Genomic DNA, 19,673 nt, shown 5'->3' on the forward strand with positions numbered 1-19,673 from the left:
CATGGAAGCTAAAAGCATAATTATACAAATAAGCAGTTACGTTTTCGAATATCGATTAAGAATAGAGAGGTTGTTTTCTAGAGAGACAGCAATTGTTTTAAATTAATCATAGCATACAGTGTTAGTGAAATACACACACACACACACACACACATATATATGCTAGGTACTGTTAAGAATGATAAACCTCTAGAAAGTCTATAAATGTTTCTGTGTCCACATACAAAAGTGTGCTTACTGACCTTTTTATTGCGTGTTGCTTGCTCACTTGTAGGGGACACTTGCAGAGAGGATTCGTGCAGGTGGGGCTGGAGTTCCTGCATTTTACACCAGAACAGGGTATGGGACCCTGGTGCAAGAGGGAGGGGCACCGATCAAATACAACAAAGACGGCAGCGTTGCCATTGCCAGTAAGCCTAAAGAGGTAAGAAGCACTCTTGTCCAGGTAATACCGGGACACTTCTTTTAGCCTAGGACTCCGGGTGGGCTCACTGGGTAAAGAGGTATAAAATCACCTCTGTGTGGGAACAAACATTGTCATTCATTACCATAAATATGTCAGGTAAAATTTTCAAGCTAAAACTGAGCATCTGCTAGTAATTAAAATCGCATACAGAAGCCAGAATCAATAAATGAAAATAAACTGTAACTCATATAAGATGTGCAAGTCAGGATTAGTTATCAAACTAATTTTATGGGTAGATGGATATGACTGAAGGATGAAAGTAAGCGAAGGAAATCACAAGTTTGTTTACAATCTTAAAAAGGAGGGGATAGTTATATTTGTATAGTGGAATAAATAGAGAATTCATATGATTTCCTTTAACCTTCATTTTGTATACTGGACACACTTGAGTTTTAGACTCAGTAACTTAGTTTAATGTAAACTTCTAGAAAGAATGGGGCACCTTTATACTGGTTAATTTCATTCACGTATTAGAAAAGAATAGAACTCTAGGTATCGGTATTTGAAATGCTGAGATCTGAATCACCTGTTAAAATTACACAGGGCCAATATTTCATTACTGTGTTTTCAGACTCTGCATTCTCCCTGCCCACATGGCTTAGGCAGGTTAACCTAGGTTGTAGAAATGCTGAGTTGATCTCTATGGAATTAAAAACTTCAAATCAAGGGCTGATGTCTTACTTGCCGTTCTGCTTATAGAGGTGTGAGATGTTAGCTGTGCACCTCCATGTTTTGAGGGAAGATAAAGGGTCACTGAACATGTCTCCTGCTGTTCAGTGTCATCTCCAGCAGCATCCTCCATCTGGAGCTTTGCCTTTCTGCTTAAGGTGACCTATATTAACTCCAAGCTTTTATTAACATTTTAAAAATATTCTCTCTTGCTTCTTCTTTTACTGCCTGATTATGTTTAAAAAGTCCTTGACAAAGTAAATGACAGGAGTCTAAGTATTAAAGTGGGTCTTAGTAATATACATAAATATGCCCAGAAAAATTGCGTTACTACTTTGAGAGTTTGCTAGAACTTAAAGGATTAACTCTCTGAGGAAAACATCGGGTACACTGGAATCGGTCCTGAATATCTCTCCTGAATATTTTTGCCTAGAGTCAGGTGTGTGAATCTACCATGTTTTCCCAAAAATAAGACCAGGTCTTATATTAATTTTTGCTCCAAAAGATGCATTAGGGCTTATGTTCAGGAGATGTCATCCTGAAAAATCATGCTAAGGCTTATTTTCTGGTTAGGTCTTATTTTCGAGGAAACACAGTTGTAGTTTTGTAATTTTGTCTGAATCCCCTAGGAATATGACAAATAATTTCTTGAGACAACTCTTGTTAGTTCTTTATGTTCCTTGCTTATCGTAGGAAGAGGAGGTGAGTGAGTGATATTTGTTGAGGTCCTGCTCTTTCCCAGGCAGTGGTCTATGTATGGTGGAAAAAGGATAATGTAGACCAAGTGCCCCTGTAGTGGAGGAACCGACAAGGGGATGAATAAGCAAACACACATATCAATACTGAAAGTGCTGTGAAGAAAAGTCAAGTAGGGTAAGGGCAGAGAGAGTGATCAGTGGCCAGAGAGGTAGTGTTCCAGACTGGGTCAGGGAAAACCTTTCTGTGGAGGTGACATTTGGTAGAGATCTGAATAAAATAGAATGAGCAGGGCAAAGATCATAGGGTTGTGTTCTAGTCAGACGGAAGAAGGGGACAAGGTCCTGAGGCCAGTTTGCCCTGTGTGTGGAACAGCATGGCAATGAGACTGGAACAGAGTATGTGAGGCAGAGAGTGGTAGGATTGGAGGTTGAAGAGAGGCAGGAGCCACATCACATGAGCTTGGATTTTACTGAGTATGATAGAGGCCAGCAGAAAGTTGGTGGGAATGATATGATCTGATTTCTATTTTGGCAAGTTGTCGCTGTTGGGAGGTGAGTGTTTTTGTACAGGGCCAAGAGCAGAAGCTGCAAGAGAAATTACGAGGCTGTTGTATTTATCCATGTGGGAATGTAAGGTGGCTTAGACTAAGGTGGTAACAGTAGAATTTATGGAAAGAAGTGGTTGAAATCGAGATTATGTTGATGGTAAAGCCAACGGGATTTACTAATGAATTGGTTGTAGGGTTTAAGAAAAGACAAGAATCAAGTATGCTACTTATTGAGAGGGGCCATGCATGGGGGTAATCAGAGAGAGGCTTGGTGCATTTAAGATGCCCATTAGTCTCCAAGAGGAGGTGCTCAGTAGGCTCCAGCTCAGGGAGGGTTAAGAGCTGGGATAAGAACGTTGGAGGCATCAGCATATCGTAGCTAAATCTATGGGACTGGATGAGTGGATAGGGCTGGAGAGCAGATAGAAAATACCTATTTTGCATTTGAAGGTTGAGAAGAGGTCTCTGACATTTAAAGGTTGGGAAGAGGAAAGGGAGCAGGAAAAAAGAATTAGAAAGAGTGTCTAGTGAGTGAAGCAGAAACGTGGGGGAGTCTGGTGATTTGAAAGACAACGGGACATTTTACAAAGGTGGGTGTGATCAAATGTGTCAAAAGTGGTTACACTAAAGAGGTAGTGTAATAGAGTACTGGGACTTGACCATTGGATTTGGAAACATGGATTTGGTCATTGGAGACCTTAAAGAGCAATTTTTCCGAGGTAGAGGATTTTTCTGGAGTGGTAAAAATTTAATGGGAGTGGATTGAAAAAAGAACTGAAAGATGAGAAAGTGTAAACTGTGAAATGCACAACTCTTTTAAGGGAGTATAATAGCTATGGTAGTTTGACAAAACCAATTCCTTCCCTTTTAAAATTTTAGAATAGCTAACATTCAGCAACTGCTACTGTGTAGATCCATCAGGAAATTACATAATTGGAATAGAAAAAGAAGCCTTTTTTTTTCTTTTTCTTACTTTGCCCTGGCTTAGCATATATTCAGATCTATATGTAGTTTTCTAGATCTGTATGTAAAATACTGTCATGCGGGAGACCCTGCGCGGAGGCCTTCTCGCCGCGCCATCTTTCAGGCGGGGCGGCCTGCGGGGTCTCTGCTCCCGCTCCCCACATAAGAACGCAGGATATGGTGAGGCCGAAAAGGAACACCCACGGAGCCATAGGTAGGGGAGTCATACCACTATGGTCTCACTGGAGGCTGGGCCCACCGGACGCGTGACCTGCCGTCCGCCTTTCCGCCAACCGACCAACCGACGACTCTCCTCCACTCTCTCGACTCTGTTCCTCTCTCTCAGCTCTCCTCTTCCGCTCTCTTCAGCTCTGCTCGGCTCTGCTTGGCTCCTCGGCAATCCTCGGCAGTCCTCCGTAGTCGCAGCAGTTATACCAGCGGCCAATTGGCTAACCGGCCACAGCCGAGGGCCAATCAGCCACAGCCGACAGCCATTCACCACCCGAGCCAGCACCCCTTCACGTGAGGCCGAGAGCCTGTAAACTACTCTCTGGGGCTCTGTCCCCACAAATACTCAGTTATCATCATTGGCGTTTACTGTAATGACTTTGAAATACATAAGATTCTTTAAGAAACTATATATTGACGTGCAGCTTATAAATATCTTTTATCAAATTTGTCTAAGTTCATATTAATAAGATCCTCATTCATCAAGGATTCTGTAAATTCATTAATCTTTTCTAGCAGGAGAGTGGGATAATGTATTTAAGCAAGCTGTTCTTTAAGAAAGGATTTCTGTTTTAAACCATAGTTAAAGAAAAGTAAATACATCTAACCTTTCTGCTGAAGCTTTCCAAACGCACGCAGATTGTCCACTAGGGGGAGGAGTAGGAATGGGAATGGGTTCTGCCCTCCAATGGCTGCCATCCTGTGTAGTGCAGGATGGATGGAGCATAGCTTTGATGTTGTGTCCAATGCTGAGGCATAGATTACATTACGTTTCTTCTGTTCTTCACCCCCCGCCCCCTTATTCGTAGTAGAATTAAAAGCAATAACATACGAATATCTGTAGCATTCCATTAGACCAGTAATGACTGACGAGAAGCTGTAATAGAATAAAATGTAACATTCATAGTAACATCAGAAACCATGAAGTACCTATGATTAAACCTAAAAAATATATACAAAGCTTTTGGGGGGGGGAATCATAAAAGTATTGAAGGAGGTAAAAGAAGACTTAAAAAAATGTAGGCATGTATTATGCTCTTGGGTTGGAAGATATGGCATGTCCGTTCTCTCTAAATTAATCTGCAAATTCTAGGAATCCCAATTCAAATCTCAACAGGTGATTATAGATTTATTAAAAGAGATGGATTTTTATAACTATTTTGTATATAAAAGGAATACATTGGCCACTTCATGCAACTTTGTAGTTTTTTCTGGGGTACAGGATCAGAGGGGACTGTTTTTCATGTTCAATATGTAGCCTATGCACACAAGTGATAAAGTGAATACTAACATACACAGTCTATGCCTCAGGCATAAGGAACTTGCAGTTCCTCAGATTTGCCAAGCTCTTTCCTGTTGCTGAGCCTTTGCACATGCTGTTCCCTCAGTTCTCCCTTCCACCACTTTGACTGACTCCTAGTTGCCTACCACTATTCATCCTTCAGGTCTCAGTTTTGGTTCTTCTCCCTCTGAGAAACCTTCCCTGACTGAGCTTGTATCCCTTTTATCTGCCCTTATCAGAGCACATATCACAACCAAATAAGAGCTGTGCAAATACCTGACAGTGCAGACCTTTTTATCTCTTGCAGGTGAAAGAGTTTAATGGTCAACATTTTATTTTGGAGGAAGCAATTACAGGGGATTTTGCCTTGGTGAAAGCCTGGAAGGCAGACCAAGCAGGAAACGTAATTTTCAGGTAGTGTGATTATTTTAAATATGAATACAATGTACTTCAGCAACTTTATATTTCCTAAATTATGATTGCAAAATGGATATCTTGATGTGTCTGGTATTTAAAAATTCATTTAAGAAATGGCTGAAAATCAAACACACCCACGTGCATCTACCGTGCTTCCCCGAAAATAAGACCTAACCGGAAAATAAGCCCTAGCATAATTTTTCAGGATGACATCCCCTGATCATAAGCCCTAATGCTTCTTTTGGAGCAAAAATTAATATAAGACCCGGTCTTATTTTCGGGGAAACACGGTATATATACAGGTGTGTGCAGTGCTGCTGTTATGCAGTCTTGCTGGCATGAGGTACTTGTGGGAGTCTGTTCTTGTAGGTTGGTGTCCCTGTTGCACTGTGAACAGGGATGCAGCATGCCTGTGGTTCAAACAAACATGGAGCTTATTAAATATTTGAATCTATATATGCTTCTGTATGGTCACATACAAATTATTCTTCCCCTGTGTGTTTTAGTCGCCAAGACTAGTTACAATGTTGACATGCTTAGAAAACATGACAAAAGCACACAATTATATTTAATTTTGATACTGTTATTTATATGCATTGTCTTAAAATACCTGTTACTTCTATATTCTAGAAAAATATTGCTAATAATTATTTAGATCAGTTCTTTGCCAGTCCTATTGGCGTCTACTAGGAAATGCTTATAAAAAGGTTTTGTCTGAAAAATTGATTATAATAATGCTGAAGTTTCATTCTCATTATCTGGATAGTCGCAGATATTAAGCCATAGGCTTAATAGAGTTTAAGGTCTTTTTATTACCCTAAGCAGACTAAATACCAAGTATTTAGTATCTTGGATTTATAGATTATATAGTTTTTTTTTTTAAGTATGGCACCTTTTAATATACACATAAAAATTAAAAAATTTTTTCACAAAATGTTTGGTATTAAAGGCTTTATCTGATAGGTTACAGAAATCACTTTCTTTCTCATAATATTGTCATTTAGTGCTTTTAGTTAGCAATTTTTTATCTTTAGCAAATGCAGCTTTGATGTAATAACAATTAAATCCTCAGTGACCAGACTCATGTTGTTTTTGTTCATTTCTGAAGAACATATAATATTAATATTATGTTTGATTTCTTGACTTCAATTAGTTTTTGGAATTACAACTAATTTTGGCAATTACAAAAGACATTTTGCATCATGTCTACCATATTTGACACTTTGATATAATGTTTACAAGGTGTAGTTGCTTTTTAAAAAAAACAAACAGTAGTGAAATTATATAGGAGCAAAAGGAAATGAATTATTTAAAATATTTCCATGAGTTTATCCTGTACTCCATTGCCTGGCTCTGGTATCGAAAGACTGTACAAGGGCTGTTCTGAGCACAGACTTCATGCCTGTGGTTCAAACAAACATGGAGCTTTGATGTGAAATGAGAGGCCTCCTCACCAGTGGTCAGGTGACCTCGGCTCTTAAGATACTGACTTCTGGGACAACCTTGACGTTTAGTGGGACAACTGGTACAGAGTAGGGCCATTGTTAAAGTGGGAGAGCCCTGCACACCTTGACCTCTGGCCACTCTGTCCTTGGAGCTTTTGATGCTGGACCTCTGGTGGAATCCAACAGAAAAACTTGTGGAAGTACACAAGGGCTCCTCTCTCAAGGACATGCCTATTCTTGAATCTAAGTGAAATAAGCATTGGTGGCTTAAAAGCACTAGTAAAACATAGCTCTGACTTATTTCCCTTTACTAAAGAAATTTTTCTATCAACTCATGCTCTCAGAAACAAAAATGTATTTAAATTTTTTTGGTTAGAGGAAGTGCATTAATTTAGGGACTTGGAAATGGAAAACGTTCAGAAAAATTGGCAATTTCTTGAGATTTTTATACCTCAAGGTCTGATGGTGGGTGTTGTACTTTCAAAAATGTTATTAGAAATCAGTTCCCCACAATGATCTTTATAGGTGACTCACAGATTACCAATGAATGTTTCATTTAATTTCAGCAATAGCCTTCTCTTGAGTAAAGAACATAATTACTATGTGTTCTCATACGAAGCACTTGCTGCTTTTCCTTAATATTTTAATAAGAGCAAGTTTGATGAAATATTTAACTATAGGAAAGAAGCAGCATCACAGTTAAAAGATTTAGGGAAATTCGTTTTAAGTAGATTTGTTAATATCCATTTTATTTTTCTGTGTATAATTTATATGTTGAACATGAAAAATAGTCTCTCTCTCAACCTCATAAAAAAACTATGTAATCGAAGTAGGTATCATGCTGTTTTTATTTATGAAATAATCATAAAACTTTATAACAAAAAATATGATATACTCTTTTTGAAAAGATTCACAAATTCTTAGTTCATAGAAATCCTTTTAATCTATAATTAAAGCTGAAAGAGACATTCCTTATTTTTGTTCTTCTTTCCCCATTTCCTTATTTCCCCCAACCCCTAATGTAGGAAGAGTGCACGAAATTTCAACTTGCCGATGTGCAAAGCTGCAGAAACTTCAGTGGTAGAGGTAAGAGGAGAGGTTATCTCTGATTTCCTGATGTTAAATTTTTAACTTGACGTTGTGTATTAGTTCAAGAAAAAGTACAGCTCATTTGTTTTTTTGGAGGACAAGCAATGACAGCTTTTCTGTTTTGGGTATGGAAGGATTCGACTTAAAAATATAATAGTTGAAATTTTGCTGTAACATTAGTTTTCTGGTTGCTAGGGTCTCACCAGAATACTTTCTTTGGGAATCAAGCTGTGATGGGACCAGTTTATGAAAGTCCTTTGATACTTGAGTAAAATAGATCTTCTTGAATGAGATCCCAAGATGAATTTTGGTATACAGAATCCCAGGAAAATAGTAAGTTATATCAGGAGAAGTTCATTATCTTACTGTATAAAATACTATGAATTCTCTAAGGAAGAAGGAGGATGGTACACATAATTGTTTGATGTGGTTCTATTCAGAGCAGTTGAATTAAGATACTAACAGACTCTCCTTTGGACAGCTCAGAATTTGGGAGAGAGTTGAGTAATTCTAGAACTTTCCCAGGATTAAAGCTCTGGGGCAGAAAAGGTGCTTGTACTAAACCCCTGCCATTTTGGTTATACACAGTTGAACCCTAAAGGAGACTTTAAAATGAATGATTCCTAACTCAAGGCTTTGAGGATCACCTTGGAACTAAAATTTTCTGGTAGTTTGAGATAATTTTCCCTTGAGAGGGATTTATAAGAACCCATCTTCGGATCTGGAAATAAGAATGTATATTCTTGACTTTTCTCATAATGGGAGTGTTGTATGTCACATTCTTTGATTCCTCCATATGCTTGGCCAAGATGGTATTTCACGGTGGCAGTACAGTGGTATTTTTGAGACAATTGAATGTTATAGTTCTATTTTTCTTTGAAAGTGAAGTGTATTGTTTTTAAAGTGCTGGGGGATGGGGATGTGGTACTTTCAACCTAGGCATGGTGGTTTCTTTTGCAAGGGCTTTAGTGTATTTTCTTAATTTAAAATGGATAATGTGGTTTACTCTCTCTGTGTAATTTTTTTTTAATTGAATCAGCTTAATGACCTGTCCATGGCACACATCTTTCACATTACTGAAGCAAGGCCTATAACATAGCTTAAAATAATTGATAGTTTAGCACTCTATTGATTTTACATACTTCCGTAAACTATCAGAAGTCACTATTTCTTCTCTGAGTACCAAAGAGCATTATGTATTTTTCTGGGTGAAGTTTTCTTTTTTTCCCTTCTTTTATAGTCTGGTTCTTTTCAGCCAATCTTATTTCTTTCAAGAGCAGAAATGCTCAAGTACCTGAGAATCACTGTAGATATTAGAAAGAGAGGTTCTCTTTTGGTGTAAGAAAAGGGGAGATAAAATCCTTTACTGAGCCTGCAAATAAAATGAAGGCTTATTCCTTGTCCTATAACACACATCTCTGACCTATCACAGCACACACTTTCCTGTTAAGGCCCGGCTTCATTAGGATCCTTTTTTAATCCAGGCCTGCAGACAGCTATTCCCCATTGACTAAACCTGCACTGCCCAACATGGTAGTCACCAGCCACGTGTGACTTAAAGTTTAAATTAATGAAAATTAAAGTAAAAATTTGGTTTCTCTTCAGTAGCCACGTATGGCTACTAACTACTATGTTGATCACCATAGATACAGAAAGTTTTAGTGGACAGAGCTTAATGAGAAGGATCAAGATAAAATCTAATTTTTTATTCTACTTTAGGAATCTTAGCAGAACAGCTACCTCAACGATAGATTATTGTAAGCCAAGCCCCTGTGCATTGTTATAGAAGAGGGCCAGATGCCCGTAGGTTGACTTGTAAGTACTGTGTGCTGGAAAGTAGAAAATAATTTGGAATTAGGGATAAAGAGTAGATTGGGTGTTTTCTGATATGAAAAGTCTATTTTGACCTTATGACTTTGGATTATTTTGAGTATAGTGAATACCCTGGACCTCTCACTCCTCTTCTGTGCTATGTTCTGTGCAGGCCATTACTGGTGTGGGCCTCTAGGATTCTATAATCCTTGGCCTCTAGCCCGGTCCTGCTTTATTTTATGGTGATCCTAGGAGGATGGATGATAATGAGCTGGTTTCTGAAGGGTAGTGTTTCAGAGGATTCTTCAGAGATCGTGAATTACCTGCGGAGTCTCCTGCCGGCTAGATCTAAACAATAATAGTAGCTACCATTCATCAAGTACTTATTATATATTCGTCATTGCAGTATTCCTTGTGTACATTATTATGATTTTAATCTTCACAATAGTTCTATGAAGTAGGAACCATTATTATCCTCATTTTACAGATGAGGACTTTAAAACATACCTGATGTCACACAGCTAGGTGTAACTAGGATAGAACCATAGAAAGACTGATTCCAAAGCGTCTCCTTTTTTCCATTATTTTATGAAGTACTCTGAAATCATCATAAATGGATGCTGTTTCAAACTCATGAAAGATACTGAAAATCTGCAGTAGGCCATTTCAGGACTATTAGAATCAAGCAGATACGGAGGGTTTTGGCCAGTGTCTTCCTCTATCCCTGACCTTCCTTGCCAGTTATTCCAGTTGTGGTCTTTTTTCCTCCCGTCCCCTCTACCTTGGAGGTGGCTTTGAGAAAAACGTCATCCTATGGTCAATAGCCCTACGGGTTCATTCAACCTTCTCTTGGACTCTGTTCATTCTGTTGTGTAGCCTCTTTGAACTTTGCAGTTTTTCATAAATTTTCCTAACCGTGGTGATTGAATGTCTATTCTAGTACTGCGCTATCTTTAACAGTGGGAACTATAACAGTGACTATACCCTACATCTCAACAACTTTTTTTCCCTTTTTTTTTTAAGCACTCTCAGCTTATCTTCTTTCCCTTATAGAAGAGGATGTGGAAGACTTTTCAGTAGCAGAATCTGGGTTACAGCCTGTCTCCTGCAGCTCCATGCCATTGCATAGTGCTGTATCTTTTCAACCTTTCTCCCTGTTTCTATCCTGTAATTCGAGTTTTAAGGAGGTTAGAATTATACTCGTAAATACCTAAAATATTAATGATGATTCCCTTAGACATCTTAACATTTTTGGACTTAGAAGTAGGGTGGTAAGGGAACATAGAAGCTGCCTCTTGCTTTTTTATGTCAACAAGTAAACCAATATGTTTATCTTGAATTAAAGAAAATACCAAATTTGCCATTGATGTGAATTATTTCAGCTTCTGTAAAAGGAGAACCTTACTCTTTTTTGGAAAAGTTTCCCTTTGCAGATGTGTCCTAAACAAACTTATGAGTTGTACAGAACCAAAGAGATGATCAGTTATGTCTGTTTTCCTCTTTAACAAAACCAATATAAATATTGCATATGTATTTCTTAAAACCTGAAGCCATTTGCATGCTTCACCACAAAGTTGTGACCTAGTAAATGCTGGCTATATTTTTCTTTCCCTTTTAAGAAACCGGGTAGTTACTTGGGAAAAGTAAGTACAAGTGGGTGCACATATTGGCACACATGCCAGAAAAATGCGTCTCTTTTTAACCTAGACAGTGTTATTTCTGGACCTCCCTCTCTTTGAGTGGGTGAAGTCTTTCCTGATAAACTTCACAAGTTTAGGTGCAAAGCAGCCAGGGAATGACTCTCGGCAGGGTGTTCTGGGTGTATAATAAGGAGCAGCGGGATGTCCAGTCTTCCAAGGGGAATTCTTTTGGCTTCAGGAGGGATCTTATTAACCCTCAACTTCCCGTGAGTCCCTCTGCCAGTCTCCTGGGTGCATATTCCACCATCCTGGGTTTCTTAGAGAAGTGATCTGTTTCTACATTTTTTAAAGAGCAACTTATAATAGAAAACCTAGGGGGAGGGGCGGGAGTGCTTCACACAGGAGGCTGTTGACACTGTCTCTTTGGAAGCAGTCTGGCACGCCTGCACTGTCACAAAAGGTCCTCTGACTCAGCTACTGAAGGCTGTGGAGGCTGCCTGTGACTGAAATAACCCAGCTGGTTTTCTCAGGCCTGTACCTTGGCTGGTGTTCGAAGACAGCAAGGGTTACACAAAGCTTTTTCAACTAGTTAGCTAATTTCAGCTTTTAGTTAAAATAAGATATTCATTATGACAACTTCAATAAAGTTATTTTATTTATATTATGGTATATTTATATATGTGCTTATGACAGAATGGTTTATATTATATGAAGGAAGGAGTAGCGGGTGAAAATACCTGAGGTGGAAGCATTCCTGGTGGGTCTGAAGAGTAAGGATGACATAACCTCCTTTCTTTAGTGCAAGGTGGTAGGCTGGGGAGTCCTATCTTACCTGAGGGTACCTTTTTTGAGTGTAATGGTAGTATCTTCTTCCGAGGCTATGTGAAATATAGTTTACGTTTTTAGTTCATTTTGCAGTGGTTCCCAAGAGATGATGAGGCCTAATTTTGACTTTAAAACTCTGAGGTGAATGGAAAATATAATTTTGTGATTGGAGCCTCCTGGCTTTTGTGACTCTCTGGCCCTCTGTGGAAAACTTTGTGTTGATAGCTCCTCATAAATAATGATAACAGAAGTGATCAAACGGGTTCTTATTTCACATTACAATAGAAGGTAGGAACACAGTGGATTTTAATCACAGGATTTAATCACGTCAATGGATCCTGTGAATATGTAATCTCCACCAAGCAGTCCAATTAATGTATCAGTGTTTTAGAGACTTTGGTTATCTTTCTTCCTGCTTTAGAGAAAATGAAAATGCCTAAAGGATAAGCATAATTCCTTTCCTCTTAAGTTTCTTTTATTCTTAATCTTTAGATTGCTAATGCCTCATGATATTACAGTTTTAAAAGCAGTGAAACTCATAATTTTTCCATGAGACAGTAAAAGGAAAACAAAATAGGTAAAAACAGGAGAAAAATTAAAGCTTCTTTCCACTTAAGACAAATACGTCTAATCATGCAGAGAAACTTCATTAAACAGATTTAGTTTCAAACACACACATCCATACACAGGCAACTACTTCTCATGCCTGTGTGGAATTTATTCACACACACAAATCTCTGATTGACATTTGGAGACATGATATTTATGAGAATTTAGCTAAAATGTCAGATTTGATATTCACTGTTGTGAACCATAATATGTTAAATGTCCTTCACTGCCCTTTAGTATTTACCTGGTAAAGCTCTCTACTTCAGTTCGACTAATGAAGACAACAAGCAAGAAACTGTTTATCCCAATCCTCCCTGTTTCATCCACATGGGCCCTTTGAGTTGAATACCCAACACAAGTTCTTCAAAACAAAAAAAAAAAAAAAAAAAAAAAAGAGGAGGGAGTTAAGAATGTTGTTTGATACAATGCAAAGAAGAAAGAACACCATCTTCCTTACCAACGCCCATGAAACGTGGGAATCCTTGATCCAAAAGCAGAGTGCAGTCACCTAAGTGTTCACTTTTGGGATGGATGTGGTGAGCGATGGCTATCATTTATGTTGATTAATTTTTAGACTTACTAAATTATATAATATCTTTAATTTACATTTATTTCTCTTAGTTTTTCAGTTATAGGATCTTCCTTCTGCTTTGGATTTTATTTTTTTTAATTAATTACTAAACCACTCTGAAAGGGCTAGCTGTATAGTCTTACTCGTACGCTACAAATTTAGCCAGATACAGAGTGCTTTGACTTATAAGATGGTAACATCCTTATACACTAAACTAAATGAACTGATTGATTCTACTTATTTCAAAGTATTGAAATATTTAAAGATCATTCATTTCTTTGAATTCCTGTGAAATGCAATATTGGTTTGAAAATATTTGAATGGTAAGGGAGATGTATTTTATGAAGACATATTGTAGTTGAGTATTTTGGCAAAATGACTGTATCAGTCATAGAATTACTGCAGTGTAAATATTTACTGTTTCTACCAAGGAAGCAGTAAATATAAAAAAAAACATGGACTTGGTGAAATGCAGTGTAAACGTTACTGCATTTTTTGGTATACTTTTGTAGATTGCCAAATTTAATTGTTAGTCTAATGACCATTTACATCCAGAAGAATAGCAGAATAGAAATATGGTTTATTGATGATAAAAATATATTAAATGAAGTACTAATCCTGACATTTTATTTCTTGTTGCTTGGTAACAATGCAGTAACTGAGAGAATTCCATTATCTCAGGTACAATGGACTTCATTGCACTGTGGGATAGAAATATCAATTACAGCAGGTAATTTGTATGCCATTATCCTTACAAAATTTTGGTGCTGTTTTTCATTGTTAGTGCAGAGATCCTAAAAGAAAGTCATTTTAATAATATAGCCCTCTTTTTTTTAATGGATTGGTGAATTGTATTCTAGCTGTTTTTGGCTTTTTAACTTTGTATCTATTTATAATTTTTGAGGCTTCACAAACTTGTGTTTTATCAACCTGCACTGTATAAACCTAGGTTTTTAAATTTTAATACAAATATGTACATTATAAGTGATGCTTCATTAATTCTTAGCGAACATCTTTTATCCTTGACCACCTAGGGAGGGGAAAAAAATATCTGAGGAGAATTTTTTGCCTCATGGAAAACAGTCAGGCATATTCCTCAGCCTTCTCCACTATAGGGCATTCTTAGCTTTAGTACCTGCTTCAGGAAAAGGAAGCCTGTTGAACCTGTGTGATTTGTTTTGGCTCTTTACAGAAAAAGTTTGCAGATCCTTAATTTACAACTCAATTTCCATTTCTGTAGTCTGAATATATTAAATGTCACTCAGTATTATTTTTTAAAGGACCAATGAACTTAAGTAGAACTAAAATAAAATAATGATAATTAATGAAAAATTAAATTGAATGATATGAATTTGTGTAAAAGTAAAATGACTATGCAATTTGGTAGGCCTATTTTGGGGGGCAACCATGAAGAAAAGAAGATTATATATGGCAACTTGTTTATCCAACCACAGTTATTACAATTTCTTTAAAATCTCTGGGTCTTTGTCAATAAATCCAATTTTAATACAATTGCCTATTGATGGACTCATTGTATTAGAAGCATATTGAATTCTCTTGCCTGTTTGATGTCACATGGAGGGCCAGTCTTTTGTGTACACAAATGCCCATGCAGGTGGTTGTTGGTACCCTGGGTTGATGGCGTGAGGACCTCTCCAACCTGACCTGCATCCAGCGTGTGGTTGCAGCTACTGCCGGCTGGCAGAGTTTTCAGAAGGCACTGGGTTTTCATTTCCTCTGGAGCTGTACCCTCCATATTCTGGAGAGAGAGAGAAAGAAGAGTAGAGAGACTTGGGGCATGGTGAGGCTGATTTCTCTGCCTTCCAACGTGTGGCTTTTAGATTCCTATTTTCTTTTTAGTCAGAAACATAGTTGTAAGATTTATCTGGTTATTTTTTATTTGTTGGTAAGGGAAAGCCTGAAATCAGGAAGTTAACCAGGGTGGCCACATACTTTCTTGTCTAGCATTAGTCCTCTTAAGCAATACAAAAGGCTTGAACCAGCCAAATGTCACGAGAGACAAAAGTTGGTTATTTTAGCTAGATTCATTTAACTCCTCCTGTAAACAAAGGCTCAGGAAACTCCATACTTGAGCACCATTTCTGCAGTAGAATGTATTTTATTTTGTATAATGCTTTATGTTTTTCAAAGCATTTTCACATTATATTGTCTCACTTGATTCTCTTAATTGTAAGGTGAGATAGGTGGAGAAGCAGTTTTATTGCAATGTTACAAATGAGAAAACTGAGACATGGATAAGTTTCTGGGAATAGAGCACTAGGAAGTTGACTGGCTTAATGAAAAGGACACCCGGAAGACTTGGTTTACGTCCTAACTCCATCTGCCATTGACATGCCATGGTAGGAACCAAAGCTTTATTTATGAGACAATCACCAATAAGATGACTGTAAAATTCTGAAAATGTGGGTAGGTAGCTATGTGGGTTTTTATAGGAGCTTGGACTTTATTTTAAGGACAAATAAAAGGCTCATGATTTTAGTTTAGGTATTTTGTGTGGGTTGGATTTTATGGAGGGATGAGGGAGGCGAGGTGGCCAGTGAGGAGGCTATTGCAGTGGTTCAAGGAGGAGTGGTTCAAGGTGGCTTGAACTTGAATGGTGGAGTGGAGACTGGAAATGGTGATGGAATTGAGGTATACGGTATTTTGGAAGAGGAATCTATCAGACTTGCCAATGCCTTGGATGTGGAGTGTAGAGGTAGAGGAAAGGCAGAGATGCAAATGACTCCTGCGCCTGACTTGAGCAATGGTGTGTCACTTACTGAGGTGAGGAATCCTGGGAGGAACAGCTTTTCTAGGAGGAGAGGAAACAAGAGCTCTGCTAGGATTGATTGGCTTTTTTAGGCATGCGAGTGGTGGTGTTGCAGGGGCAGATGGACGTGTATGTGTAACGCTCAGAGAAGAGGTCTGGAAGGGAGTTATATAATTGGGAACAATCCACATGTATTTGATAAGTTAGCCGAGGAATGGAAAAGACCACTTAGGGAAAGAAGTCCTGGGACTAAGCCCTGAGGAGTCTCAGTATATTTTTTGTAAACATAATATGAGATTAATAATCACGTTTTTGCCTCTCACTAGTATTGTGACCTTGGACAAATTACTTTACTTTAGAATCTTCCATCTTCTTCAGGACATCTCCTATTTGCCTATTTAACTGATTTATTTTGAGCACCAGTGAGATAGGGCATTGGAATGTGTTCTCTAAAGCTCTGAAGTGCTAAGTTTCTCCCCTTGATCCCTCCTGCTGCTTTGGTTAATAAACCTAAGATGAGGTTTTGTTCTCACTTACCCAGTGATGATGACGATAGAATAAGGCAATGGATGAATGGCAGCTGGTAAGGCTCATCCTCCCTGTCCTTTCCCTGTCTTCTAAGGTTCTTGATATCCAAGGGAATGAAAATTCCACAATATCCCCAATTTCTAAAATCTTCATCTGTTATGAAAAGAATAACCTAGATTGTGCTTTAAATATATTGTTAGCTTTAATTGTCAGTAAATTACCTAATTTTTTTATAGGTTTCAGGTGTACAAAACAATGTAATCGTTAGACATTTACACCCCTCACAAAGTGATAACTCCCTTCCCCCAATCTACTAGCCCTCTGACATTGTGTATAGCTGTTACAATACCACTGACTCCATTCCCTATGCTGTACTCCATGTCCTGTGAATATATATAATTATAGTTAACATTCGATATTATTCAGCTTCAGCTTCAGGTGTACAGCACAGTGGTCAGGCATCTACACAGCCCATGAGTGGTCTCCCTAATAAGACAAGGGCCAGTCTGACAGCCTACAAAATCTTTGCAACGTTATTGATTGTATTCTCCAAACTGTCTTTCATATCCCTGTGGCAATATTGTGACTACTAATTTGTATTTTCTAGTCCCTTTACCTAATTACCTAATATTTAAAGCCCACCAAAATCAACCTAATATGTTGATCCCTTACGTCATGCAAAAACTATGATTGATGTCTTTTAAGGGGGAGCATTATGAACATATTGAAGAAAGGAACATTCTTATAAATCTGTCATTTCATTAGTTTAAGTTGCATAGAGTAGTCTCCTCTTATCTGTGGGGGATGTTTTCTAAGACCCAAGACCCTCAGTGGATGTCTGAAACCACAGATAGTACCAAATTCTATATATACTATGTATTTTCCTATGCCACATATATGTACTTATGATAAAGTTTAATTGATAAATGAGGCACTATTCAGGCAGGACACAAAAGGACGATGTGAGTTGCATCATGCTGATCAGAAGGGCGCACAATTTCAAACTTATGAGTTGTTTATTTCTGGAATTTTTTATTTAATATTTTCAGCCCATGGTTGACTGCAGGTCATTGAAACCACAGAAAGCAAAACAGAGCCTAAAGGGGGGACTACAGTACACTCAAAAGTTGATGACCTCTCTCTGATGTCACATTTTAAATGGAGCATTAGTTAATGACCTGTTTATCTTTTTTTGTACTTTAGTTCGAAAGATTCAGATATTCTGGTTTGCTATGAAAACTAAAATTTGTCCTCTGATGAAACTTGCTCCTGCTGAATATCTTGACTTCTTTTGAGTGAAAGTAACATTTGTTATTTTTTGAGGAATAGGGAAACAAAATGAATAAAGATGGCCTCAGATATTCATTGATGATTTATGTTCAACCATGGGCACACAACAGCAGAAGGATTAAAGGGTCCAAACATAGATATTTTACGTATGAAAGTTTTGCCCTATTGAATTTTCAGGCTCCTGAAAAAGTATGTTTTGTTTTGTTTGTTTTTAGATGAAATGGTTTGAAACAGTTGGTTAATTTGGGAGAAACAATGAAAGATTAGAAACCAAGAACAACTTAACTATTAGAAAGTAATGATTTTCTATTCTGTTGTTTTGTTCCTTGAAGAAACCAAGACTACGCATGTCCAAGAATATAGGTCACCTCTGATTCTGCTTCTGAAATTTACTGTTCATAAACAGTGTTTCTGTCACTGAATAACTAAGTCTACATTCAATTACTTTGAAGAGCATTTTAAGTCAAAATGCTATAAAAGGGAAGTTAAACGGGACTGGGAAGAACCCTAGTACCTACCTTTTTTGTGCTTTCTGTGAAGAGGAGCTGGGTTATTTACTTAAAGAAGCTATTTTAGTTTCCTTAATAATCTGGGAAAAGGATACAAGTTTTGCTTTGCATTGTGAAAAAGTTCTTTTCAGTTTAGAATTTCATTTTATTTTGGAAAAGCTTTACTGGCACAGACAAAACTCAGGGAAGAAAAATTCATCATTACCAAACTCAGATGTGTACAGGTTGACAATAAAAATTACAGGATTAAGGCTACTGAGTTCGGAAGTTTTGGTATAATTTGAATTTCTTTTAGTACGAGGAATTTACAAAGCTAATTCAGTTTGAGAATTGGTAAAACGAAGTATTTTAGCTGCCGTTTTCTTTATAGATTTTTTTACTCCAATACTTTTGGCAATATATTTGCACCTAAAATGTTTTCATTTACATTTCCTCTTCACTGGTTCATATTTTAATGTACAAAGTAGCATTTTATATGTGGATTGATGAGGACTAGGTTTTATAAGGAGATAGGAAAATATAATGGAAAACTTTTCATAAAATTCCCAGGAAATAGGAGGGGCAGTAAAAATGCTCCAAGTATATAATGGATATAACCAAAGTATACCCTACACAGAGTGCAGTAGATTTTTTAATTGAAATATTTTCAACAGTGGCAATAGCAAGTGAAAGAATTACAGCCTAATAATAATGAAAGTAACAACAGGTACTGTTTATACCATACAGTCACATGCAGAGCACTTTGAGTCAGCAATCATAGTAAGTCAGTGAGATAGGTTTTATTGTCTTTATAGTGTGAGGAAATGAGGATAAGGAAAGACTTTATGTTAACAAAGCTGGTAAGAGGGAGAGTTACAACCTAAACACATTTCTTTCTGCCTCCAAAGCCTGTGTTCTTAAGCACGAGTGAAGGATGGTGGGTATATTTTAAAGTGTCTTTTGCTTTACAGTTTTCAGTATTAACACTTTCAATATAATTTACTACCTCCTTACTGGCAGGGTCATGGACATTTAGCTAATTGAATTTTTCAGTCAACTAAGTGTAGCTCCAGGACAATGTTACTACTTCCATAAACACAAAATTAAAAACCACTCAGTAATGTTAACCTCTTATAAAATAGTATACTCTCCTAAAAGCTATAAAATGAGAGTCTTCCAGACGAAATGATGTAAATGATGTTGGATCTGCCGGCACTTTCTGGGTGTGGGCCGGGATCATGTCTCCTAAATCCAAAGAATGCACACACGGACCAGGGAGAGGCAAAGAGCTTTAAAAAGAGGATAGTTTATTAGCGGCAGGAGAAGAGGTTGCAG

The 19,673-nt window shown here is 37.5% G+C and overlaps 1 protein-coding gene across 1 annotated transcript in view; it reads left to right on the top strand.

Moving 5' to 3' along the window:
* OXCT1 (3-oxoacid CoA-transferase 1) overlaps positions 1 to 19,673 on the top strand; it is a 115,654-nt gene that overhangs the window by 24,696 nt on the left and 71,285 nt on the right. Inside the window, exons 5-7 of the mRNA XM_019748541.2 lie at positions 275 to 424; positions 5,162 to 5,268; positions 7,742 to 7,802. Coding sequence (XP_019604100.2) covers positions 275 to 424; positions 5,162 to 5,268; positions 7,742 to 7,802 — 318 coding nt within the window. The remainder of the gene's footprint in view (positions 1 to 274; positions 425 to 5,161; positions 5,269 to 7,741; positions 7,803 to 19,673) is intronic.

The sequence above is a fragment of the Rhinolophus sinicus genome, linkage group LG03 (genome assembly GCF_036562045.2).
Source record: "Rhinolophus sinicus isolate RSC01 linkage group LG03, ASM3656204v1, whole genome shotgun sequence".
Taxonomy (NCBI): domain Eukaryota; kingdom Metazoa; phylum Chordata; class Mammalia; order Chiroptera; family Rhinolophidae; genus Rhinolophus; species Rhinolophus sinicus.